The sequence below is a fragment of the Rana temporaria genome, chromosome 1 (assembly GCF_905171775.1).
Source record: "Rana temporaria chromosome 1, aRanTem1.1, whole genome shotgun sequence".
Classification (NCBI taxonomy): domain Eukaryota; kingdom Metazoa; phylum Chordata; class Amphibia; order Anura; family Ranidae; genus Rana; species Rana temporaria.
Genome location: NC_053489.1, coordinates 424,300,390 through 424,326,962, shown reverse-complemented (window position 1 = coordinate 424,326,962; position 26,573 = coordinate 424,300,390). Strand labels below are relative to the sequence as shown.

General features: G+C 40.8%; 1 protein-coding gene across 4 annotated transcripts in view; it reads right to left on the bottom strand.

The window, feature by feature from the left end:
- Window positions 1–26,573, bottom strand: part of PSD3 (pleckstrin and Sec7 domain containing 3) — a 703,925-nt gene that overhangs the window by 50,543 nt on the left and 626,809 nt on the right. For 3 of the 4 annotated variants that reach the window (XM_040325286.1, XM_040325291.1, XM_040325297.1), the window contains one exon: window positions 17,717–17,787. In XM_040325286.1, coding sequence (XP_040181220.1) covers window positions 17,717–17,787 — 71 coding nt within the window. Of the gene's footprint in view, window positions 1–9,712; window positions 10,176–17,716; window positions 17,788–26,573 lie in introns of those variants that run through there. The other variant, XM_040325287.1, reaches the window with a different exon arrangement.

The window sequence follows — 26,573 nt, the reverse complement described above, 5'->3', positions numbered from 1 at the left end:
TGCCCTCTGCCAGAAAGTTGTCATTGGAAAGAAGTTTTACCTTCCAACATGACAATGACCCAAAGCACACAGCAAAAATTACCACACAGTGGTTGAAGGATAAAAAGATGAATGTCCTTGCATGACCTAGTCAAAGCCCAGACTTAAACCCCATTGAAAATCTGTGGAATTACTTGAAGACTGCAGTCCACAAACAGTCACCATCAAATTTAACTGAACTTGAGCAGTTCTGCAAAGTTTAGATGTGCAAAGTTAGTAGAGCCATATCCCAACAGACTAAAGGCTGTAATAAAGCAAAACACAGTCCAACAAAATTCTGACAAAGGGGGGTGGTCCTTTTTCCAACATGTTTTTTTGACATGTTTTTGTTATATCGTTCGCTTGGATGTTATAAGTTATATAAACAAATTTTGATACCCTGTACATCTTGCATATCAGCCCACTTACAAAGAAATTAGAGGTCTAATATTTTTATCATAGGTGTATTTTAAATGATAGGCACAGCATATTAGGGATGAGCCAAACAGCCCCCGCTTCGGTTCGCGCCAGAACATGCGAACAGGCAAAAAGTTCTAACGAACCCTATTAAAGTCTATGGGACACGAACATGAAAGATCAAAAGTGATCATTTTAAAGACTTATATGCAAGTTATTGCCATAAGAAGTGTATGGGGACCTGGGTACTGCCCTAGGGGACATGTAGCAATGCAAAAAAAAAGCTTTTATAACAGCCGTTTTTTCAAGAGCAGTGATTTTAATAATGCTTAAAGTGAAACAATAAAGATGAAAGATTCCTTCAAATATCGTGCAATATGAAGAACAGTGCTGCAAAAAAATTACATTTCTAAAGGAAAAAAATTGATTTAATTTAAACGTGCTCGCGTCTGTAATGTATTGCCCTCTCCCGGCAATAAAGATAAAAAATAAATAAAATGAAAAACGGTGTGCGGTCCCCCAGTCCATACCAGGCCCGTTGGGTCTGTATAACAGTGTAAATTTGCTGACCCCTCAAAATAGCTCAACACACAGCCATTAATGTCTAAAACCGCTGGCAACAAAATTAAGTACACCCTTAAGTGAAAATGTCCAAATTGGGCCCAATTAGCCATTTTCCCTCCTCTGTGTCATGTGACTCGCTGGTGTTACAAGGTCGCAGGTGTGAATGGGGAGCAGGTGTGTTCGATTTGGTGTTCTTGCTCTCACTCTCTCATACTGGTCACTGGAAGTTCAACATGGCACCTCATGACACCTCATCCTCTCTGAGGATCAGAAAAAAAGAATTGTTGCTCTACATAAAGATGAGCTAGACTATAAGAAGATTTCCAAGACCCTGAAACTGAGCTGCAGCATGGTGGCCAAGACCATACAGTGGTTTAAAAGGACAGGTTCCACTCAGAATGGGCTTTGCCATGGTCAACCAAAGAAGTTGAGTGCACGTGCTCAGCGTCATATCCAGAGTTCGTCTTTGGGAAATAGACATATAAGTGCTACCAGCATTCCTGCAGAGGTTGAAGGGGTGGGGGGTCAGCCTGTCTGTGCTCAGACCATAAGCCACACACTGCATCAAATTTGTCTGCATGGCTGTCGTCCCAGAAGGAAGCCTCTTCTAAAGATGATGCAAAAGAAAGCCGCAAACAGTTTGCTGAAGACAAGCAGACTAAGGACGTGGATTACTGGAACCATGTCCTGTGGTCTGATGAGACCAAGATAAACTTATTTAGTTTAGATGGTGTCAAGTGTATGTGGCGGCAACCAGGTGAGGAGTACAAAGACAAGTGTGTCTTGCCTAGAGTCAGGCATGGTGGGAGTATCATGGTCTGGGGCTATATGAGTGCTGCCGACACTGGGGAGCTACAGTTCATTGAGGGAACCATGAATGCCAATATGTACTGTAACATACTGAAGCTGAGCATGATCCCCCTCCCTTCAGAGACTGGGCCACAAGGAAAAAATTCCAACATGATAACGACCCCAAACACACCACCAAGATGACCATTGCCTTGCTAAAGAAGCTGAGGGTAAAAGTGATGGACTGGCCAAGCATGTCTCCAGACCTAAACCCTATTGAGCATCTGTGGGGAATCCTCAAATAGAAGGTGGAGGAGCGCAAGGTCTCTAACATCCACCAGCTCTGCGATGTTGTCATGGAGGAGTGGAAGAGGACTCCAGTGGCAACCTGTGAACCTCTGGTGAACTCCATGCCCAAGAGGGTTAAGGCAGTGCTGGAAAATAATGGTGGCCACACAAAATATTGACACTTTGGGCCCAATTTAGACATTTTCACTTAGGGGTGTACTCACTTTTATTGCCAGCGGTTTAGACATTAATGGCTGTGAGTTGGGCTATTTTGAGGAGACAGCACATTTACACTGTTATACAAGCTGTACACTCACTACTTTACATTGTAGCACAATTTGATTTCTTCAGTGTTATCACTTGAAAAGATATAATACAATATTTACAAAAATGTGAGGGGTGTACTCACTTTTGTGAGATACTGTGTATGTATATATATATATATATATATATATATATATATACACACACACACACACTCGTACTACTATGGTCATTATAAACTATGGGTTTGGACAGAATCATAATGGTGTTAGAAACTGGTAACGCATACGTGTTAAAGGTTCTGAATACCCGAAACAAATATTTACATTTAGGTTATTAAGCATCTTCGTTAGTTAGATTAACATTGATGGGCAAGCACATGCAGTGCTATGTTATCAATGTTTAAAATAATTATGTATTTAAACATCCCTTTTTCACTTCATGTAACATAAAACATTCAGCATCTGCACAATCAGCCCCGCGGAAGATAATAAGCAATGTAAATCAGGTGCCAGATCAGGTTTAGGACTCCTAACAGATGTGTTGACATTCCCTATGAGGCAGGGTAATATTTTACACACACACACACACACACACATATATATATATATATATATATATATATATATATATATATATATATATATATATATATATACACATACACACACACACATACATACATATATATCTCTTTTAACTAGACCCCAAACTCCTGCTTCAGTGGGGTGAATGTCTTGACATTTACCCAAGACTAGAATATGTTTTTATTCACCCTGAATTACCTTTACAGAATAGAAGTATGCAAGATTACAACACAAGGTGACATCTCTGCAAAGAAAAAGATAAAAACATCTGCTAACCCTGTCTATCTGCCCTTTCCAGATAGCAGAACAATAATATACTCTGCACTTTTCAGCACAAGATTTTCAGTACCCATCTGATATTTGCTATAAAAGGTTTGAATTGAAGGTTCACTGTAATCTAGTATAACAGGAAAGGCTTTAAACAATTTATATGTATGAAATGTATGTAAAATATGTGTTTAAAACACACATGTGCCACTGAAAAGTGTTGTAGGAAAGTTCAAGACACGTGTCAATGATTTATTGACCATATTTACTTTGTCCTTTACAACACTGACCCATCTCACCTTTCACCCATGGAAGAGGTTTATTTTGTTTAGCCTGTCATGTGCCTGGATCAATAAATCACCATCGTTTGCCCTGAATTTCCAAGAGTTTGCTCATCCTTCTATTTAGAGGGTACTATAGAAAGTCCTACATAAGCATTCACATAGAATCTGTTTATCCTTTTTTTAACCAAGATCATTTAAAGGGCACTGTGTTAAGAACCTGTACAGCTATTATTTGTCATGTGCCTAGCTAGTGGGGAATTATTCTCATTGCATTAGCCTTCTCATCTATCTAAAAATCTTTTCTGGTGGGACAAAATTAGATTTGATAGGTTTACAGGTATTTTCAGTGTAAAATGTCAAAAGTCCAAAGGAATTAAAGAAAAAATGAAATTATATATATGGGGGAAATAATTGAATTATATCGTCAGTGATTGTACTCATTACTGGGTTATCAGACATCAGACCTCAAATAATCAGACCAGCACAAGATTATTTTCTATTGTCAATACACATATAGGGGCAGATCCACTTACCTGCGCGTAAGAATCCGCCGTTCGTGGATCGCCGTAAATAGCTAATTTGCATACTCGACGCGGAATTCGGCGGTAACGCCACCTAGCGGCCGCCAAAATATTGCACCTTAAGATCCGACGGCGTACTAAGACGTACGCCTGCCGGATCCCTCCGAGATGCCGTTGTATCTTGTTTTGTAGATACAAAACAAAGATACGACGCAGGAATTTTAAAATTACCCCGGCGTATCAATAGAAACGCCGGCGTAATCCTTTTGTGGATCTGCCCCATAGCATTCAGCTAGTTACACCTTCAAATTTGATAGACTAAAAACCTTGAAACCATTCAAAATTTTGCACTGTCCTTTAGCCTGAGTTTACACTGCCGTGACTTTGAATCCGACATCCCTGCGTAACTTCATCGTGGCTTAACAGAAGTCAATGAAAGTCGTATTGAAGTCGCACCAAAAGTAGTGCAGGTACCTTTTTCTAAGTTGAAGCACAGATTAGAACGGTTTCATTGCCGTTAATGGGGCGCGATTTGTCATGCGACTTTAAACGCTCAAGCTGCATGACAAGTCACGGCAGTGTGAACTAGGGCTTAGAGCAAAACTCTTATGCCGCATAGACTTGACCGTTTTTAATGTCATGGAAAAAACAAAGTTTTTCTCGACGTGATTCTTGTCAAGCCTGCCTTGCATACACGCGATCGTGAAAAAAAAAAATGCACGAGAAAAAGCATGGTGACGTATAACAAGTACGACGGCACTATACAGTGGGGAATTTCCATTCGGATGGCGCCACCCTTTGGGCTGTTTTTGCTGATTTCGTGTTAGTAAAAGTTTGGTGAGAGACGATTCGCGCTTTTCAGTCTACGTGCTTTTCAGTCTGTTACAGTGTGACGAATGTGATATCTCCATTACAAACGCTAGTTTTAACAGAACGAGTGCTCCCGTCTCATAACTTGCTTCTGAGCATGCAAGTTTTTTTCGACGTGAAAAACGACGAGAAAAATTAGAGCATGTTCTAAATTTTTAATGCCCATTGTTCACGTCGAAAAAAATGCTCTGGAGCCTACACACAATCGTTTTTTAATGACCAATTTAAAAAAGTGCATTTTTCATGTCATGAAAAATGGTCGTGTGTACACGGCATTATTGTATGGTTGGACTAGGGAGACTTTCATTAACTTGCTGTCCCAGAAACACAACAGGACGTAGTGGAAATGTGAGGGGAAATAGCACTTTTGACAACTGTCACCAGAACAGGTAGTCCCAATGCAAGATCTGAACAAATAGGGTGATTTAGTAGCAGGAACGAAAAATAGCACTTGCCTGCAAGTGCAAGTGCCTAAAAGTCCCAATTCCAATTCCAGTAATGTCCCACAATCGTTGGTCCAGTGATAACTGGGTATGGCTTTTAAGGCAGCGCAGAAAAAAATGCCTACCTGGATAGCTGCATATAAAGCTGATCCTACCAGCATATAGATGAGGTCTTCTTTGAAGAAAAATAATCGTTATAAAAAAAGTTTTTTCGAAAAGCGTAAACCTTTTAAAGTAGAGAGAAGACAGCAATCCTCTTTGGACACTAGGAAAAAAAATGAAAGTATGCAGTAGGAGGAAAAAAGAAATGTTCCTGGACTGCCGCACTCTGATAGGCGATTTATTGAGACAAAATTAACAAAGGATAAAATCCAAAGCTGTATAACATCCAAAAATTCATGCAACACTGCAATCAATGGTAGAAAGTGGACATGGGGGACAAAAAAGCTAACATGTTTCACATCATGGATAGATGCTTAGTCATAGAGCTATGACTAAGCATCTATCCATGATGTGAAACATGTTAGCATTTTTGTCCCCTATGTCCACTTTCTACCATTGATTGCAGTGTTGCATGAATGTTTGGATGTTATACAGCTTTGGATTTTATCCTTTGTTCATTTTGTGTCAATAAATCAGAGTGCGGCAGTCCAGGAACATTTCTTTTTCCCACGGATCAGCGCAAAGTCTGCACCTGTCAGTACTACAGGGCGGGAGCACAGCATAGGTCGCCGGGCTTGGAGTGGTACTCTTTTCCATTGTATGCAGTAGGAGGGGTTACACCAGGCTGGCCAACAGTTTTTTTGTTTGTTTGCCAGTGTCCCAATTCTCAGTATAGCCACAATCAACACTTTTTTTTAAGCGGAATTTCACCTAAAAGGGGAAGTTCCACTTTTCCACCTCCCCCCTCCTCTATCAGCCGTCAGGGATATGTTACAGGTCCCAGAAGGCTGTGGGACCATTTTCAAAATGCAGCTCTGCTCACGCATGTGCAGACTGAAGCTGCAAGGAGTCACAGGTGGCCTCCCTTAGTAAACATTCCAGCGCCAGGGACCCTAAGACCAGTTAAAGTGGAGTTCCACCCATAAATATAACATTACATCAGTAGTTTTAAAAAAATTTCATTAGTCCTTTACGAAATTATATATTTTTTTTAGATGCCTTCAAAGTGTTGTTGCTAGGCAGAATAGTTAATCTTCCCACTTCCTGCACCTAGGTGCTTAATGCTTCCTAACCTACACCGCACAGACTCCTGGGAATGTAGTGGGTGTAACTTTCCAGGAGTCTGTGCACTCCCCAGTCTCAAAGAATCATGTGACTTGGACAGCACAGGTGCTGAAACCTGATCTGACACTGCTTGTGCAGCACTGAGCATGTGCGAGGTCTGCAAGGCTGAAATCCAGGAAGTCATACAGTCTGGCTTCATGATGCCCACACTTAAGATGGCCCCAGTCAATTTCTATTTTATAAAGTGTCTAAATGCTGTAACAACCTAACAAAACGGACCTTAGTTTACAGACTAACTTTACTAGAATACATTAAGCTTGTGTATTACAGGGGTATTTATATTTAAAAAGTGAAATTGTGGCCGGAACTCCGCTTTAAGAACCTGGGTGAAGACGACACTGGATCCTTGAACAGGTAAGTGTCCTTCCAGTATTTATAGCTGCTGCCTTTTATTCTTTTTTTCATACAGCCTGAAGATCCTCTTTCACTTCTGTCACACATGATTAGATATTCACAGTCCACATCATTTACTAATATTCACTTTTCTAGACTTTACACATTTAGTAAATTCATCCGTAGTATCTTGACTTTTTTTTTTGTGAGGACTAGTGAATCAAGATAAAAGCAAAATATGATGGCAAAATATAAAGATACCAATATAAAATAATAATTCCCATGTTCAATGCAACATTTTGTGACAGATCTGGTACAATACCTTGGTTAAGTGCCTAGATAAAAAACTGTAAAAAATAATGGGTCCCTGGAATTTACAGTATTTTATTAATAGCAGCTCTATCAGACTGAATCTATTTAAATCATATTCACTGCATCTTTAAATATCTATAATGCTATGTAAAATCTAAAAAAAACAAAAAAGCCTAAAGAGGCTAATCGTAAATGCCAACTAGAATTCATGCTTTTTCTCACTCAAGCAGCACTAGCACATCTGCTCCTGTTCTCAGAAAGAACACTAGACCACTTACAGAGCAAAACTTGGCTTCTATACCGAGGCCGAGGGATCGGCATCATAAAACAACTGTGTGTGAAGGTGAGAGGAAATTATATTTGAAAAGAAAGTCTACTAAAAGAGAATGTTTAATTTGTGCATTTCAAGTACAACCAAGCTGAAATGATGGGGAGAAACAGAGAAAAGGACACATGTTGTTTAACCCTTTCACTTCCAGGCCCATTCACCGTACAGACCTACAGGTGGCCAGGTGCATATGCCATACGGACCTCATTTCTCCCCCTGCTATAAATTCATGGTCACTTCAATGACCATAAACTTTTAGCAAAATTGTTCAGCATATCCTGCTAAACCATTCTATAACTCTAATCAGCTGATTACAACCCGCTGCTTAGAGTTATTAACCTCAAATGTGAGCCCCCCACCCATGCTGCCGCTTCCCTGTCCCCAGCTACTCCACCTCCCGCCGCTCCCTTTCAACTTAAACTACTCCCCCACTTTCCTTTACTATCCCCTTCACCCCCCCAGCACTGATTCCCCCCACACCAGATCTGACCCCCTCGCAAACCCGATCCCCCACAGCTACAATCATAAGCCAGAATCCTTCCTCTTCCACTACCGCTGGCTTCAGGTGCTGCATGGGGCTTGGGGGGGATTCCGATGTGTCCCCCGACAAGTCAGATCACTTCCCCATACTGCCCCGCACCCCTGATCCATCGCTGCTCCAGTGACTTCCCTCCTTCCCCTCCCACTGCCTTCTTTATCTGCTGCCTGCTTTCTCAGCTTTCCCTCCCAGCCAAGCCAATCCATCCTGATTGGCCAGGAGGAGAAGGGAGACAATAGCAAATATTAGTTCTCTATTGTCACAAGTGGGTGGGTTTGGGTGCAATGCTCTGCTCCCCGAGCCCAACCTTTTTTAAGTCAATTAGAGCCTCAGGCTCTAATCATGTAGCTTCAAAAAAAAACAATACAAACATATGAGTCCAGCTCCCTGAAGGGGGGCGACATCCCTAATGAACTGCCCATTTGTGGTAAGACCTCTTTCACATGGAGCGGACTCTATCAAGCACACCAACCTGCTCAGCCGGGGATTAGTCTGCTGATCCCCGCTGAGTAGGCGGATGACAGGTCAGCATCCTCACCGCTGATTCAAAGCAGACACAGACACAGCCCGCTGTTCTCTATGAGGCAGTCAGATGGAAATTGACCTCCTGTCCATTTCCAACAGATACCATGCGATCCGATCTGCTAGATGGATGGGGAATGAGATCCCAATCCATCTGTTTTTAGCCAACCAGATCGTATCGGATGCAGGCGGGTGTAAATGGACACATGTCCATTTACATAAGCCTCTCCATAAAAAACAGACAAGCAGACCCGATCGATCTGCTTGTGTGAAAGGAGCCTAAGGCTTTATTCACACAGGGCATACACAGCGTACCTTTACAGGGATGTACGGGTGTTCCGTGCATCTCTGTGCAGGCAGTCCCATTGATGTCATTTGAGATGTAGCACCTGCACGAACAGAGCCGTTGCTCCCAATCTAACATCCATGCATGTCCCTGAGCTCACACTGTCTGCATTTGTGTCATGTACCCATGCCTACACGGATGTTAGATTGATAACAGCAGCTAAGCCTGTGCAGCCTTTGCATCCAAATTTACAGATATGGGACTGCCTGTACGAGGATGCACGGAACACCTATTCATCCCCGTGCGGGTAAACATGGCCCTCCATGGGCATACACTTTAGTATGTCACAGGTGAACGATGCTTTAGTAGTAATTTAGCAGGAATTTTGTAAGCTATGTTGTAATTATGTGCACTATTAATGATTTAGTGTATCTTTAGGGAAAATAGCAATATGATGAACATTTCCCAATTATTGCGGGGCTCAAAATAGTAGCACTTTTTTTATTCTACAGTTCATGTGCTTCAGAAAATGTCTAGTTTGAGTTTTTTTTTTTTTTCAAATTCTGAAAGCTGTAAATGAAAAATGGTAACCTTTAGATAATTTTTAGAGTAAATGGTTTTTATTTACAGTTTTGTGTACCTTTAGTTTTCACCATTTCGCAAAAAGGTGCAATTTAAAATGTACAAATATTTGTTATTTATTAACTCATTAACTCTGGAGTTGGAATTTAAAGAAAAGTCTACTGTCTTTTTCAAACATAAATCATTTAAACCTGTTTACAGAAAATAAAAGCAGACCAGCCTTATTTCATGAAAAGATTCTCATATCTCTAGTAGTATAAATCAATTTTGGTATAAACAAATACATCATAGCAATCTGCAGACAACATTTATAATGGTTTGGTTACATGTCACATTGTAGTCACTGTCTGTAGTGTCTATTACATTACTTACAGGAAGATATGAAAGATGACTAACAAATTAAATAGTTACAGCAGTTCCAAAAACTATTATTCAATAGATGTAAGTAGATGATTAATTTGGCCATAACTGCAAGCAAGGGGTGTTTTGTAGATTTCCAGCATTGTTAAAATCTGTGCTATCAAGGGAAATGAATACAGACATTCTTTAAACACATGACACTCGGCATTAAATCAATGGTCTTCAAAGTAGAGTTCTAATTCAATTTTGATGGTACAGCAATTCAAGGCAATGGTTTGCATTAGGCCAATTAATGCATGGGACATCATTCATCGCCTATTCATTATAAAGGAACAAAAATCAAACTAGCTGGATTCTTTTACATTAGATATTCAGCACTAACATACACAAGATAATGGCCTGTCTATGCATTGTGGTCAAATATATTTAGCTAAATGATTTGGAACAAGATAAACATCTATATTATATAAAAATGTGAAATAATCAAGTGCATCCGGACTATCGTATTGCTCTGTATAAACAGAAACAGTATGGGGCATTTAACTCTTTGTGACTGACTGTGCTGTGCTTCTACCATGCATAGGAAATAAATGCAGTCAAAATGCACACAATTATAAATTAAGCCTTGAGAAACATATAGTAGGCAACTAGAGGGGGAGCCCAGAGTTGGGCTTTAATCCGAGTTCTCTGTAACTCACTGTGCCCAAACTTTATGCAGCTTTTGCACAGGTTCACTGGAAGTCTACTTCCTGAAGCATATAACTTCTCTCTGTGCTTACTCTGCTACCAGTCCCATTTTAGTTTTCAAGGCAGGCTATTATTTGGTAGCATAACAAGGACACTAAACACATGAAATGCCTCCCCACCATCCTCATCCCTCAGAGGCCCTCTGGCAGTAATTATTGTATTTTTTTTAATTCTTACCTTTATACGTCTGGTCATGCGATACACAGGGTTCTCTTCCTTTTTGGATCTGCTCCAGCACTAAGTATAGTAGTTCTAAATAATGCAATAATGTTCTTTGCATCATTGTGAGCGCAGAGTGCTATGGTAGTGCCCCTTCTTGGGTGTGTCTGTAATTCTCTGTGCTTACAGGTTGTCCTCATTCTGCTGGGTCAAATGATATTGGGCAAACTACTGTTAACCACTGTAAGCATACCAGAGTCCCCACGTGGAGAGCGTGTTGGAGAATTTTGGAATTGTTCAATGTCCTGTTCTGCCCACATTTACAATTCCTTTTGCTTGTTTTAAAATGATCCAAGCAGCTGCCATTTCTGCTTTGCTGGATTTAGTATAGACTAGCACTGTGACTTCCTGTTTGGGCCCTTGGTGTGTTGCTGCAACTTTAACCCTTTTACTAAATATATATAGTATAGTATATGTACTGTATATACTAAGGTGCAGGAAAAAGGTACGCTTGTGTTTATTTTTAAATGCCAGGTGTGCTTTGTACAGTATAAACTCTGCATTGAAAGAATCTAAAATGCTCAACTCTGAGACCTTCAAAGTTCAGAGCTGTCAGTTCCTAGCCAGAATAGCTGGGTAAATAGCAGATTGGGAACTCTCTGTCTCTGATCTGCTTGGGCAGAGCACAGAGGAGGTATTGGAGGTCTAAAAGACTCTTGATGCCTCTTATAAAGAAGACCTGCCAAGGCCATTTGAGGCTTGACATATTTGGCATCTATTTACTTTACACAGTCTTGCCTTTTTTATGCAATAGTATATATTATATTATGTTTGTGCACAATAAAATTTTATTTTTTGGTCAAAATAGTGGCACATAGGCCCAGATTCACAAAAGAGATACGACGGCGTATATCTCCTGATACGCCGTCGTATATCTGTTTTAGGGTCTTCCTAACTATGCGACTGATTCATAGAATCAGTTACGCATAGTTAGCCCTAAGATCCGACAGGTGTAATTGAATTACACTGTCGGATCTTAGGATGCAATACCTCGGCCGCCGCTGGGGGGGAGTTTGCTTCGTAAACCAGCGTCATGTATGCAAATTAGTAGTTACGGCGATCCACAACGGTTTTTCACGTTCGCTACATCGCTGCTAGTCTCCCGTCGCAAAGTTAGTCGTCGTTTTTGCTGCCCTAACTTTACACAGCACATGTATGTGCTGTATAAAGTATGGCCGTCGTTCCCGCGTTGAAATTTGAAAATGTTTTGATCTTGCGTAAGACGTCCGGGAATACGAAAGTATGCTACACACGTCGCCGTTTGGAAAAATTACGTCACTTCGCGCAAAGCACGGCCGGAAATTTTAAAACGGAGCATGCGCAGTAGGTCCGGCGCGGGAGCGCGCCTAATTTAAATGGCACACGCCCCTTTGAATTACGCGGGCTTACGCCGGAGGCCGCCAGCGTAAGTTTTCATGCAAGTGCTTTGAGAATCAGGCACTTGCGATGAAAACTTGCGGCGGTGTAACGTATCTACGATACGTTACGCCGCCGCGATTCTACGTGAATCTGGCCCATAGTGTACGTGCTGAGATGGTTACAACAAAACCAGTCCAGAGTCATTACATCATAGAAATACACAGAGCTGGAATATATCCCAACCACACAGTCAGTATATATCAAGCAATACAGGGTATAAAGCAGCAGGATCCTGTCAGAGTAAATAGAAAGGAGGCTGGCAGAGATACAGAGCATACCAAAATCCAGTAAACAGCAATGATAAACACAATACAGGATGACACTATCAAAAGATTCTGTCCATAATAAGGTCAATGGGCGATAAACCCAGCACAGCCACTAGCTAGCCACTCTCCCCACAGCTTGTCAAATTTTCCGGGGAAACCTTTATGCTGGTAAATAGTTTTTCTAAGCAAAGTGTGTCCCCCATATGATTAATTCTCTATAGGTTGGGGCCTGGTTGGATCTTCAGTACTGCAAGATAAGCTTTATGGACTGAAATAGTGCTCTATTTATGGCTGCCTGTTGAAATTCAGTGACGTTATGATCATCTAGAATCCGCAGCACACAGTAATTGGGATCCAAGGTGATGGTGGTTTAAAAAACCATACTAATAGTGTTTACAACTTCAGACCCATAGTGGTGTAACTTAGAGCAATGCCATATCAAATGGATGAGATCACCCTAGGCAGTTCTGCACTTACAAAACAATTTCAATGGGGTATAATGCGCCCTAATAACAATTTAAAGCTGGGAAAGTCAATGTATGCAATTTATGGAGCTAGCTGGCACAGATTCTAAGACACTCTCCTATTGGTTTTCCTCAAATGCGCTTACATCCTGTTTACATTTTTCTTTAGCAGTACAAGGGCATCCATCCAAGTGAAAAAAGAGGTGCATAGCGTAGAAAAATTAGTCCATTGATCATCTCAACAGACTGGACAAAATTAAACATGGGGTAGGTGAGAGATGCCAATCTACCACTGTACCTTGAGACCATATTACATGGTGAAGTTGGAGGTAATAAAATTGCATAATGCCTGGTAGATTGTATCTGGAGCACAACTCCACAACTTATGTAGTTATGGGTAGGCAGGGTTATTCCAAATGGGGCTATATTAGTGAAACCAGTGACCTCCTTTAAGTATTTAACTTTATCCAGACCTTCTGCATCAAGGAGTAAGTAGGGCAGAGCCTATTTAATGTACTAAAGGTAAGGGAATCCAGGCTGCCAGGTATGTCCGAGGATATAATATGGTGGAGAGTGTTTTTTTTCTATTGTAAAGTGTGCAACAACAGTTAGAAACACTGTGTGGTTATTACTATCTGTTTCTTACTATATTAGTGACAACCACCCCTCTCATTTCTTGTCCTGCTGTCAAGGAACAGAAAGTGAGGTAAAATCCCCCCACCAAGGTTACAAAAAAACAATACAAATTTCACACAAAATATTAATGTTTCCCTAAAAAAAAAAAGTCTAAACCCTGCTCTATTTATTCTAACTTTTTTCCTCATAGGTACAATTTTAAGGGTAACTGAAGGCAAAAATGTTTTGGTTTTAGAGTGGGGGTGGATTAGAACACCTGTCAGATTTTTGTTGCCCTCTGTGCCCTTGTTAGGAGGATTCACTCTCTCTCTCTCTATTTGTCCTGTTTGCCATTTTTATCGAAAGTAAAAGAAATCCCAAATTTTGGGCTGACGAATAGAGGAAAAAATCTTCCAATAAGGGAACTTGGTGACTCACCAGGATTCTCTCACTTTGGAGAGATTTTCTCTCTTGTTTTGGTTTTAGATAGGATGTGAAAGGAAATCTCCTCAATGTGACACAGATGGCAAAAAAACAAAAACAAAAAAAAAACGGACGGGGGTTATAATACTCCCTTACTCTATCCAAAATAGAAAGGTTTTGCCTTTAGATACACATTAAGCTCAACTTAACCCCTAACTTTAAACCAGAAAAAATACTATTAGGGCAACAAAATACTATTTTGTCACAGCGATAAATACTAGTAACACAATATTAGCAGTAAATGCTCTGCGCACTAAAATAACCCACACAAAGGAGTTACAAATCAAAAGTTATGACCCTCAAATGAGTGTAGTTGGCAATGCATTTTCTTTGTCTTCAAAACAAATATTTATTTACCCTTGAGCTGAATTTCAATTTAAAAACCTTTTAAAGTCTACACCAAAACTTGCCATATTGCTCTAGAAGGCTATATTTATGACATACGTATGCAAGAACAATACTCATTAAAGCGACCTTGTGGTACACGAAAAGCAGCTATCGATATTTTGTTTGCGTTTTGTTATGTATTTTGCAGAAATGTTCTGTTCACATCACTCCCACCCTCCTGAAATTGTTTATAATCTAATGACTATACCACAATCTTTGGATTGTGAAAAAACAAAAATGATGGAGCAGAATGATTTGCATGGACTTTAACAAATGTGTATGACAAATCTAGCAGCCTCCTGGCAATATATCTTATGTTGTATAGTCAGATTTAGAGTTACCGTGGGAAAAATAATTCTGCAGATTTTGTAAGTTTGCCCACTTACAAGGAAATAAAGGATCTATCATTTTTATCATAGGTGAGACAGAATATCAACCAAAAATCCAGAAAAAACACATGATACAAATGTTATAAATTGAGTTGCAGTTCAGTGAGCTAAAAAAAAAAAAAAGGATTTGATCCCCAAGCAAAACATGATTTAGTACTTGGTGGAGAAACCCTTGTTGGCAAGCACAGAGGTAAGATGTTTCTTGTAGTTGGCTACCAGGTTTGCACGCATCTCAAGAGGGATTTCGGTCCACTCTTCTTTACAGATCTTCTCTCAATCCTTAAATTGGATGTAAACCCGATTCATGAAATTTGAGCTGGGCACATATATCTGCAGTATTTGCAGTGTTCCTCTGTTATCAGCCTGATAACTCCGGACAAATTCTCAGACTTTTTAGACAAAAGCAGACTGAATCTTTTGGCCCGGGGAGGTTGCTAAAATAGATTAGCAGAGAGCAGGTCCTATTACAAAACACCTCTGAGAGTCTCTGCCTATGATGAGAGGGGGTCTGTGCCTTTCCTCCAATCAGCAATGTTAGCTATCTAGATCTGAACTTTCTAAACAGTATATAAATGTGAAGACAGTAGATATAAATGTAAAACCTATATAGGGAGATTGGTTGCATCTCTGTGTATCATCTGAGGATGTTCACTTCACTGGGTGTATGGAGGGTTTACATCCACTTTAATGTTTCAAAGCTGTCTCTTGGCAACTGAAAGTTTCTGCTCCCTCTATAAATTTTCTATATAACTGGGGTCTGGAGACTGGCTAGGCTACTTCATGACCTTAATGTGTGTCTTCTTGAGCCACTCCTTTGTTGCATTGGCGGTGTATTTTGGGTCATTGTCATGCTAGGAAACCCATCGACGACCTTCAGTGTTCTGGCTAAGGGAAGAAGGTTCTCATCCAAGATTTTACAAATAAATAGCCCCCATCCATTGGCCCCTTGATGCAGCAAAGTTGGCCTTTAACAGAGAAATAACCCCAAAGCATAATGTTTACACGGTGGGTCCTTGACTGTAGGGATGGTGTTCTTAGGGTCATAGTCAGCATTTTTCTTCCTCCAAAAAACGTGAGTCGAGTCAAAGGCAAAGAGCTCTATTTTGGTCTCATCTGACCACAGCACTTTCTCCCAATCCGTCTCTGAATCATTTAAATGTTCATTTGCAATCTTCAGATGGGCCTGTACATGTGACTTCTTGAGGAGGGAGAGCACCTTCTTAAATTGACAGGGCTATTCTGTGGACACCATGAGCACAAACTGTAGCCAGTCTATGGGAGCCAGAATTATTGTTTCTTGGTAGGGGATTGAATACCTTTTTTACTCACTGAATTGTAACTCAATTTATAACCTTTGTATCATGTGTTTTTTTCTGGATTTTTGGTTGATACTCTGTCTCTATGATTTAAAATACACCTATGATAAAAATTATAGACCCCTAGGGACAGATTCACAAAGGGGATACGATGGCGTATCTCCTGATACGCCGTCGTATCTCTGTTTCTATCTATGCGACTGATTCATAGAATCAGTTACGCATATATATCCATAAGATCCGACAGGTGTAATTGTTTTACACTGTCGGATCTTAGGATGCAGTACCGCGGCCGCCGCTGGGGGGAGTTTGTGTCGTAAACCAGCGTCGGGAATGCAAATTAGGAGTTACGGCGATCCACGACAGATTTTCGCGTTCGCTATGTCGCAGCTAGTCTAGTTTCCTGTCGCAAATTTAGTCGTCGTTTTGGGTGCCCTAACTTTAGTCAGCAATCGTATTGCTGTCTAAAGTATGGCCGTCGTTCCCGCATCGAAATTTAAAATTTAACGTCGTTTGCGTAACACGTCCGGGAATACGGAAGTACGCTACGCGCGTCGCCGTTCGAAAAAATTACGTCACGGCGCGCAAAGCACAACGGGAATTGCGAAACAGAGCATGCGCAGTAGGTCCGGCGCCGGAGCGCGCCTAATTTAAATGGCCCACAATACCTGAATACCTTGATAACGCGATACACCCCTGCACGAGGACTTAGATCACTTACAGCTGGTCTCGTCACTTGTCCATCTGCTCGCCTGCTTACCTTCGGGGGTAGACGCTTTTCTGTGAGAGCAACGGCCCTATGGAATAGTCTCCCTGTTTCTATCCGGTCTCTCCCCTCCATTATGGCCTTTCGTAAAAGGATAAAAACTTGTTTTTTTGAGGGAAAAGCAGGCTGAATCACGTTAGTTTTCCCTGTTGTTCCTTGGTAGTTTGCTTTTTTGTGCTCTCCTTTTTTCTTTTCCTTCTATTTTCTTTCCCTGACTTGATTTATCTATTTACAGGTATGTCTTCTGCGCTTAGACGCTTCCCTGACGGGTCAGTATTTGGCGCATTACAAATCCATTAAATCAATCAATTTGAATTGGCCCGCCTTGCGCCGGAGGCCACCGGCGTAGTTTTCATCGCAAGTGCTTTGTGAATCAGGCACTTGCAATGAAAACTTGCGGCGGTGTAACGTATCTATGAAACGTTACGCCGCCACGATTCTACGTGAATCTGGCCCTTAATTTCTTTGCAAGTGGGCAAACTTATAAAATCTGCCGGTGATCAAATACTGTAATTATTTTCCCCACTGTATAGTCTTAACAAACTGTACCCATGTTATATGCATTAGTCAATTCACAGAACAACAAGGAAAAATTGTTGTGCATTAACACTATATACTGTATAAATTGCTATTTATTTTGTAAGGATCCTATACAACAAACACAGCTGTTCTGTGGCAGTTCTATAACTTTTTCAAATGGCTATAAAACCTAGGATAGTATTTCATATACAATATTGTTTAAAGTTCAACCTGAGGCATACGTTATAGATTTTTTAAGATCTTACCTTTTGCAAGTAAAGAACAGTTCCCTTTAAAATCGCATAAAATGTTTTCCATCCTCGTTTTCCCCTTGGAGCTGGAAGTAAATAAAAGCATAAATATAAGTCCTCATTGCCTCTGTTGAATTTTTTAAAAATTGTGTCATATCAAACAGACTGGCTTCGAAAACTATTCTAAATAGCACAGAATATTATTTAAACTGTATTTCGATAAGAAAAACCCCAAAATGTTGAAACAATAAAAAACATTGCATTGGCACTATATGATTACCATCACAGCATCACAATAACCTCCCCTTCCAGTGTTCTTATCCAGTTATAACTCATAATACACAGTTCTGTATAAGGACACTAGCACAAATTATTTAACTGCATAGCTCAGTCAAAAAGTAGAGCCTTGGCCTTTAAAGCCTACTCAGAAGCAGTAGCTATATTCGTCATAGCACGACTCATTTTTACTACAGTATTTCCATATAAATTATATTTAATCGGTTCCCGACGGGCTCACACAGATATACTGCGGCAGAAAGACTCCCCTGGGGGAAAACCTTAACGGGTACGCCCTTCCCTTTTTCGGCCACCAGAGAGCGCGCAGGCGCCCGCTGCATGGCAGGGGACCCGATGCACGTGGCCAGCGGGCACAATCGCCGACCGATTATTCACGAGTGCCAGCATGGAGATTTGTATGTGTAAACACACAAATCCCTGTGCTGTCTGGGAAGAGGAACCATATCGTTTGTTCCTACTAAGTAGGAAAAATTATATGTCTCCTCTCCTAGTCATTCCCATACAGTTAGAACACACTGAGGGAACACACAATTAACCCCTCGATCGTCCCCTAGTGTTAACCCCTTCCCCGCCAGTGACATTTAAACAGCATCAGTGCATTTTTATAGCACTGATCGCTGTATAAATGGCAATGGTCCCAAATGGTTTCCCATAGTTTGTAGACACAAACCAATCAATATATGATTATTGCGTTTTTTTTGTTTTACCAAAAATATGTAGAAGAATATATATTGGCCTAAACTGATGAAGAATTTTTTTATTTTATTTTTAATTTGGGGGATATTGATTATAGCAAAAAAGTAAAAAAAAAAAAATGTTTCCAAAATTGTCGCTCTTTTTTTGTTTATAGTGCAAAAAAAAAAACGCAGCGGTGACTAAATACCACCAAAAGAAAGCTCTATTTGTGGGAAAAAAAGACACCAATTTTGTTGACCGCGCAATTGTCAGTTAAAGCGAAGCAGTGCCAAATTATAAAAGGTGCTCTGGTCAGGAAGGGGGTAAAATCTTTCGGGGCTGAAGTGGTTAGCACATCAGTAAATAAATATCTACAGATTATAGATTTTTATTTAGTAATGAGCAGATACTAAAACTACCCTAGCGTATGGTTTAAAAACAAAACAAAAAAAAACAGATACATGGAGCCTACCACTGCTGACTACTCCCTCTACAAATACTAGCTCCCTGGTTTTCATGCTAATCCTATAGCTTTCTAAGTCACTGAAAATATGCAGATATGGACATCACTCTGACTTTCCTGTCTCGCATGCTTCTCCCAGGTCAGCATTTTACAGCACTGAAGCTAGAGACAGGAAAGTAACTAGCTTAAGGTGGTAATAATCAATGACTGTATCTCTCTCATTACAGGTTTCCTTCAAGAGGAATATCTCTATACAAAACCTTTTAACAGCACATTACTATTACTATTTGCAAATATTAACGTAATATTGGGTCCAATTAGCCATTTTCCTTCCCCGGTGTCATGTGACTTGTTAGTGTTACATCCCAGGTGTGAATTGGGAGCAAGTGTGTAAAATTTGGTGTTATCACTCTCACTCTCTCATACTGGTCACTGAAAGTTCAACATGGCACCTCATGGCAAAGAATTCTCTGAGAATCTGAAAAAAAGAATTGTTGCTCTACATCAAGATGGTCTAGGCTATAAGAAGATTGCCAGGACCCTGAAACTGAGCTGCAGAACGGTGGCCAAGACCAAACAGCGATTTAACCACTTAAGGACCTTGGTTGTTTTTCAGATTTGGAGTTTACAAGACTAAAACAGTTTTTTTTGCTAGAAAATTACTTAAAACCCCCAAACATTATATATATTTTTTCTAACACCCTAGAGAATAAAATGGCGATCATTGCAATACTTTTTGTCACACCGTATTTGCGCAGCGGTCTTACAAGCGCACTTTTTTTTTGGAAAAAAATCACTTTTTTGAATTAAAAAATAAGACAACAATAAAGTTAGCCCAATTTTTTTATATATTGTGAAAGATAATGTTACGCAGAGTAAAATGATACCCAACATGTCACGCTTCAAAATTGCGCCCGCTCGTGGAATGGGCGACGTTTAAAAAATTCTATAGGTTGCATCTTTTGAGATACAGAGAAGGTCTAGGGCTAGAATTATTGCTCCCACTCTAACGATCATGGTGATACCTCACTTGTGTGGTTTGAACACCGTTTTCATATGCGGGCGCTACTCACGTATGCGTTCACTTCTGAAAAAAAAAATGGATCACTTTTATTCCTATTACAAGGAATGTAAACATCCCTTGTAATAGAAAAAAGCATGACAGGTCCTCTTAAATATGAGATCTGGGGTCAAAAAGACCTCAGATCTCATATTTAGACTTAAATGCAAAAAAAAAAAAAAAAAGCATCATTTGAAAAAATGACAACAGGCAAATATTGCTTTAACCACTTGCTTACTGGGCACATATACCCCCCTCCTGCCCAGGTGAAATTTTAGCTTCCGGCACTGCTTTGCTTTAACTGACAATTGCGCAGTCGTGCGACGTGGCTCCCAAACAAAATTGACGTCCTTTTTTCCCCACAAGTAGAGCTTTCTTTTGGTAGTATTTGATCACCTCTGCGGTTTTTATATTTTGCGCTATAAACAAAAAAAGAGCAAAAATTTTGAAAAAAACTTCAATATTTTTTACTTGTTGCTATAATAAATAGCCCATTTACAAAAAAAAATATTTCTTAGTCTAGGCCGATACGTATTCTTCTACATATTTTTGGTAAAAAAAAAAAAAATCGCAATAAGCGACTGGTTTGGGCAAACGTTATAGCGCCTACAAAATAGGGGACAGAATTATTATTATTTTTTATAATTTTTTTTTACTAGTAATTGCGGCGATCTGCGATTTTTATTGGGACTGCGACATATCGGACACTTTTGACACAAATTTGGGACCATTCACATTTATACAGCGATCAGTGCTATAAATATGCACTAATTACTGTATAAATGTGACTGGCAGGGAAGGGGTTAACACTAGGGGGTGAGGAAGGGGTTACATGTGTACCCTGCATAGTGTTTATAACTGTGGGGGAAGGGGACTGACTGGGGGAGGTGACCGATCTGTGTCCCTATGTACAAGAGACACAGATCAGTCTCCTCTCTCCCTGACAGGATGTGGATCTGTGTGTTTACACACACAGATCCACGTCCTTGTCTGTGTAACCGCCGATCGCGGGTGCCTGGCGGACATTGCGGCCGCCAGGCACACGCATCGGCATCTCAGTGATGCGGCGGGCACACACGCACGCCCCCCAGTGGCTGCAGGCCGGAGGCCGTATATAGACGGCCTCCCAGCAATTGGCATCCACACTACGGCCATACAAAGTCGTACGGCCGGCAGGAAGTGGTTAAGGAGCATGGGCGGAAGTGACGTTTTGACGTCACATCCGCCCTGCTATGGGGATGGGTGGGGGCCACCTTGCCCTCACTCGTATCCCAGCCGAGCAGGAACAGGACATGATTGCCTCCACTGCTACCGACAGCTCCGGTAAGCGGCGGAGGGCGCGGGAGATCGGCGGGAGGGGGGGGCCTCTCCCGCCGCCGATAACTTGTGCACAAGTGTGGTAGCCTATGTGGTATCACACACACACATATGTGTTAATTTAACTTTATATCCATAGATGGATTACAATTCAGTCATTTCAGCATGGACCTGCTGAATTTTGATGATTGTGTAGCTGTCTGCTGTTGAAGGAACATGTTGTAAAACTTTTGATAATCAGTGGCTGGAGTCAGCTGCAGCTGCTGATCAGTGTATTCTGACAGTTAAAAAATATTCGCCAGCACACCATGGATCGCAGATAGCGTCCAAAAATGTTTAATACAAAAAAAAGCATTACAAAAAGTGCAACATTTCTAGGTCACACAGGACCTCTTCGTCAGGCAAGTAATCAAGTGAGTCAGTGCATCAGAAAGACATATATAAGGAACAACCACCAATCAAATCATATGAAAAAAACATGTGGAAAACACTCAGTCCGCCTCCCTCCCCTTTCCTCAAAAGCACATTGGGACCATATACACAAACCAACAGTAATTGAATGTATTGGCAAAAGTAAAAAATAGGGATCACCTACATTGAAGATGTCAGCAAGGTCCCTGCTATCCATAACGCCATCATACAGATGTCATAGCCTAAATATGTGCTGTAATACAACACTGTATGGGATCAACAGTCCGCCGGAGTGCACATTGTCCAATGGCTGTGCAGCAACGCTGGCAGCAAATCACAGGCTGCCGCGTGTACTGCGTATGTGCCTTGCGTCAGGATAACCCAATGTATAAATTCTAGAGAGAATAAGACTTGAAAGTAATGTGATAACTGAGGCCGCAGAGTCGGAAACTAGAGGGACTGCTAAAATAATGTCACTGTAAATTGTGATACAATGAATGAACCATGTCCTTTGTTCAATAAAATCCTGGAAATTATGAATTCATGCTAAAAATTTACCAGGAAAAGACTGAAACACTGTTTAACCACTCCAGGTAATAAAAGAACAGACAGTGAAGGATGCTTGGAATGACATAACAAATACAGGGCCATATTCTGGCTAAATGTAGGCGGGCGGCGCGTAAGCCATTTACACTCCGCCGCCCCAACCTACAGGAGCAAGTGCTGTATTCCCTAAACACTTGCTCCGTAGTTTGGGGCGGCGGAGTGTAAATGGCCCGGCGTAGCCACGCGTATCTCCAAGGGGACGGCTTCTATTTAAATTAAGCGCGCCCCCGATTCTAACAAACTGCGCATGTGCCGGGCTTAAAATAGCCCAGTGCGCATGCTCCAGTCCGCGGCGTAAAACGTCAATGACGCCGACGTGTGCGTCATTGACGTAAAGTCGTATTCAAGAACGACTTAGGGAAACGACGTAGCCGACGGAAAAACACGACGCGGACCCGACGCCATACTTAACATGGTCTACGTGGGACTTGCGTAAACTTACCCCTCATATAGCAGGGGTAAGTTTACGCTTATGCAAACGACGTTAGCGACGGTTACGCGACGCGAATTCGTTCGGGAATCGGCGTATCAGGCTCATTTGCATAAACAAATGAGACCTGAACGTACACGCCATCTAGCGGCTGGCGGAGTAATTACATTTAAGATCCGACAGTGTAAGTGACTTACACATGTCGGATCTTAAGTGCATCTATGCGAAAATAATTCTAAGAATCAGTCGCATAGATACACGGGCCAAAAAAGAGAGATACGATGGAGTACCCAGAGATACTCCATCGTATCCTTACTCAGAATATGGCCCACAGTGATTTGGTTTGTAGACCAGGAGCAAACTGCAGCACAGTGGGTGGTATTGGAATATCTCACTATTTCAAATAGTGTAGGAGATGTTTAAGAAAAGTAAATGGCAAAATGTGATTTCCTGCATTGGGATAGCCCTGATACAGAAACAGTTGTGTTTCCAATTTTATATGTAGTTAAAGGCTTAGTTTAACAGTAATGAGGCTTTCAAGCTGCTTTGTAAAGTTCTGCCTGCCCCAATAATATAAAGCAGTGTTTCTCAACTCCAGTCCTCGGGGCGCACCAACAGGTCATGTTTTCAGGATTTCCCTCAGATCAAACTGCTGTGGTAATTACTAAGGCAGTGAAACTGATAAAATCACCTGTGCACAATAATGGAAAGCCTGAAAACAAGACCTGTTGGTGCGCCCCGAGGACTGGAGTTGAGAAACACTGATATAAAGGCACGTCTACCCAATAGGTATTCTTTTTATAACCCTAAATTGTTCCACACTTTTACAAGTTTGTCTCATTATAGGTACTTAACTGCTTCCCGACCACCGCACGCCGATATACGTCGGCAGAATGGCACGGGAGTCCCTTTGAATTTGCCGCCCAGCGGGCGCGCGCCCGCCGTGTGCCTCGGGAGTGTGCTCGCGGGTCCCGGGAACTCGATGTTCTCTGGCGGCCGGCGATTGTGGTCAGGAGAGGCAGAACGGGGATATGCCTATGTAAACAAGGCATTTCCCTGTTTTGCCTAGTGACAGGACAGTGATCTACTACTCCCTGTCATGTCACTGATAGCCCATCCCCCCCACAGTTAGGACACATCCCTAGAACACACTTAACCTCCTTATCGCCACTAGTGGTTAACCCCTTCTCTGCCAGTGTCATTTAAACAGTAATCAGTACATTTTTATAGCACTGATCGCTGTATAAATGACAATGGTCCCAAAAATGTGTCAAAAGTGTCCTATGTGTTCGCCATAATGTCGCAGTCATGATAAAAATCGCATATCGCCACCATTACTAGTAAAAAAAAATGTAACAAAAAAGGCCATAAAACTATCTCCTTTATGTAGACGCTATAACTTTTGCGCAAACCAATCAATATACGCTTACCAAAAATATGTAGAATAATACATATCGACCTAAACTGAGGAAAACATATTTTTTATATATTTTCTGGGGGATATTTATTATCGCAAAAAGGAAAAAAAATAGCTTTTTTTCAAAATCGTCGCTCTTTTGTTTATAGCGGAAAAAATAAATACTGCAGAGGTGATCACATACCACCAAAAGAAAGCACTATTTGTGGAAAAAATGGACATCAATTTTGTTTGGGTGCAACGTCGCACGACAGCGCAATTGTCAGGAAGGGAGTAAATTCTTCCAGGGCTGAAATAGTTAAGGGAAAAAACAGGACTATGGTTTGGGGGAAAAAAACAAAAACATGTATGCATGACATATTTGTAATACATGCACATTTCGCTATGCTTTAGCCTTCTAAAAATGCTACAAATACAGAAAAATACCGGTTAATCTTGTCATAAAGCAAATGAGCTCCTATCTTTTTTGTGAGAACTAGTACTTTACCGTCACTGCTAAACTGAAATCCCAAACAGTGTTGTAGCCCTTGCCTGATTTCTTGACTGCATTAATTATCTGCTGAAATCAGTACAGTACCTCTCCATCCCCTTACCTGAAAAATAACTAATGTAGGGTAAACTGTTGTTGATCTCTCCTCCCAACAGATGCCCTTGCAAAAAAATTACCAGGCTAGTGTAGCCATAAAAGGGAGTAATAAAAAAAATTCTCGTCACAGAAACATGGCAAAAGAAAAAAAAGAAAAATCTAATGCTGGTGGTGTGCTCTACACCGTGAGAACAAGGTATAGGGGGTAACTTCAGAACATGCCTGGGGATCAGCTTTAATGACTTATATTTTGAAAAATACAATGCCTAATAATATAAATAAATATAACTGTGTTTTACTGCCACGTACACACGACCGTTTTTCATGACGAGAAAAATATTTTTTTTTTCAATTGTTCGTGAAAAACGGTCGTGTGTAGGCTCCAGAGCATTTTTCTCGACGATAAAAATGGGCATTCAAAATTTAGAACCTGCTCTATTTTTTCTCCACGTTTTTCACGTTGCCGTTTTTCTCGTCGTAAGAAACGGTCGTGTGTACGCGGCATAAGGTGTTCAGCAACTCTTCCCAAAAGCTTTTCCATTTTCTAATAAGATGGTCCTCATTATAGTGGCCAATTTATAAGCAGTCTGTGTTAATTTGGTCTGTTAAAAAATTCTTCCTACTCTGCCACTGTATATTGTAATGAATTAGTTGGAAATATCTAACTATCCAGGTGTTGTGGCATTGTAAAGTGTACACCTTTATGTATTTGTGCATATGTGCCATTTAACATGTGTATAAACTTGTGGGTTTACTTACTAAAGTAGCTCAATATTCATACAGCAAGAAACACCTGGGTGGTACTGTAAATTTATGATTCAGGGTAGCTAAAGGAGCATTTTTTATCACGATTGTGTGTATGCAACGCAGGCTTGAGAGGTATCACAACGAGAAAAACGTTGTTTTTTTCCATGACATGAATAACGGTTGTGTGTACGCGGCATAAGGCTGCCACACTGTTTTGCTCCTATCTACCTGCTGTTTCATTCCAACAGTATATTACCAAGGTTTCTTTGTATCTATTGGACAAAAGAGATAGCTTTTCTACATAGAAGAACATCAAGTAGTTTTTTTTTACTCCATATAATGATACCTATTGTTTTTGAACAAGCAAGTAGTACAGTGTGTATCCACTTTCCATGCGGAAGTAAACCCACCCATAAAACGGTTTAATTTCCGGCACGTGCTCGAAATGTTACACTCCCATTGGTTATGCTCTCAACCAAACTGTCAAACCCTCCAATGACTGGTGTCATAACTGATCACATGTCCAGCACCATGGCAGTTGTAGATTAAACAATGGGAAAGGTAACAGCTTCCATGGCTTACCACGATAGGGGGGTTTACTTAAACTTTAAGGGAATGGTGCATGTGGTCTATCTGGGAGTATTTTATTGTGTGCTACAAACATACAGATGCATGCCTTTCTTTGGATAGTAATGCATGTATTGCATAGATAGTCCTAATTGTGAATGATACCTTTCCTGACACTTTTTACACCATTTATGAAAGATGGAAAATGATGCCAGAATAAATCTTGCATTGACTGCCAACAAATGAAACCCTAGAGCAGTGGTTCTCAACTGGGGGTCGGGACCCCCTCGAGGGTG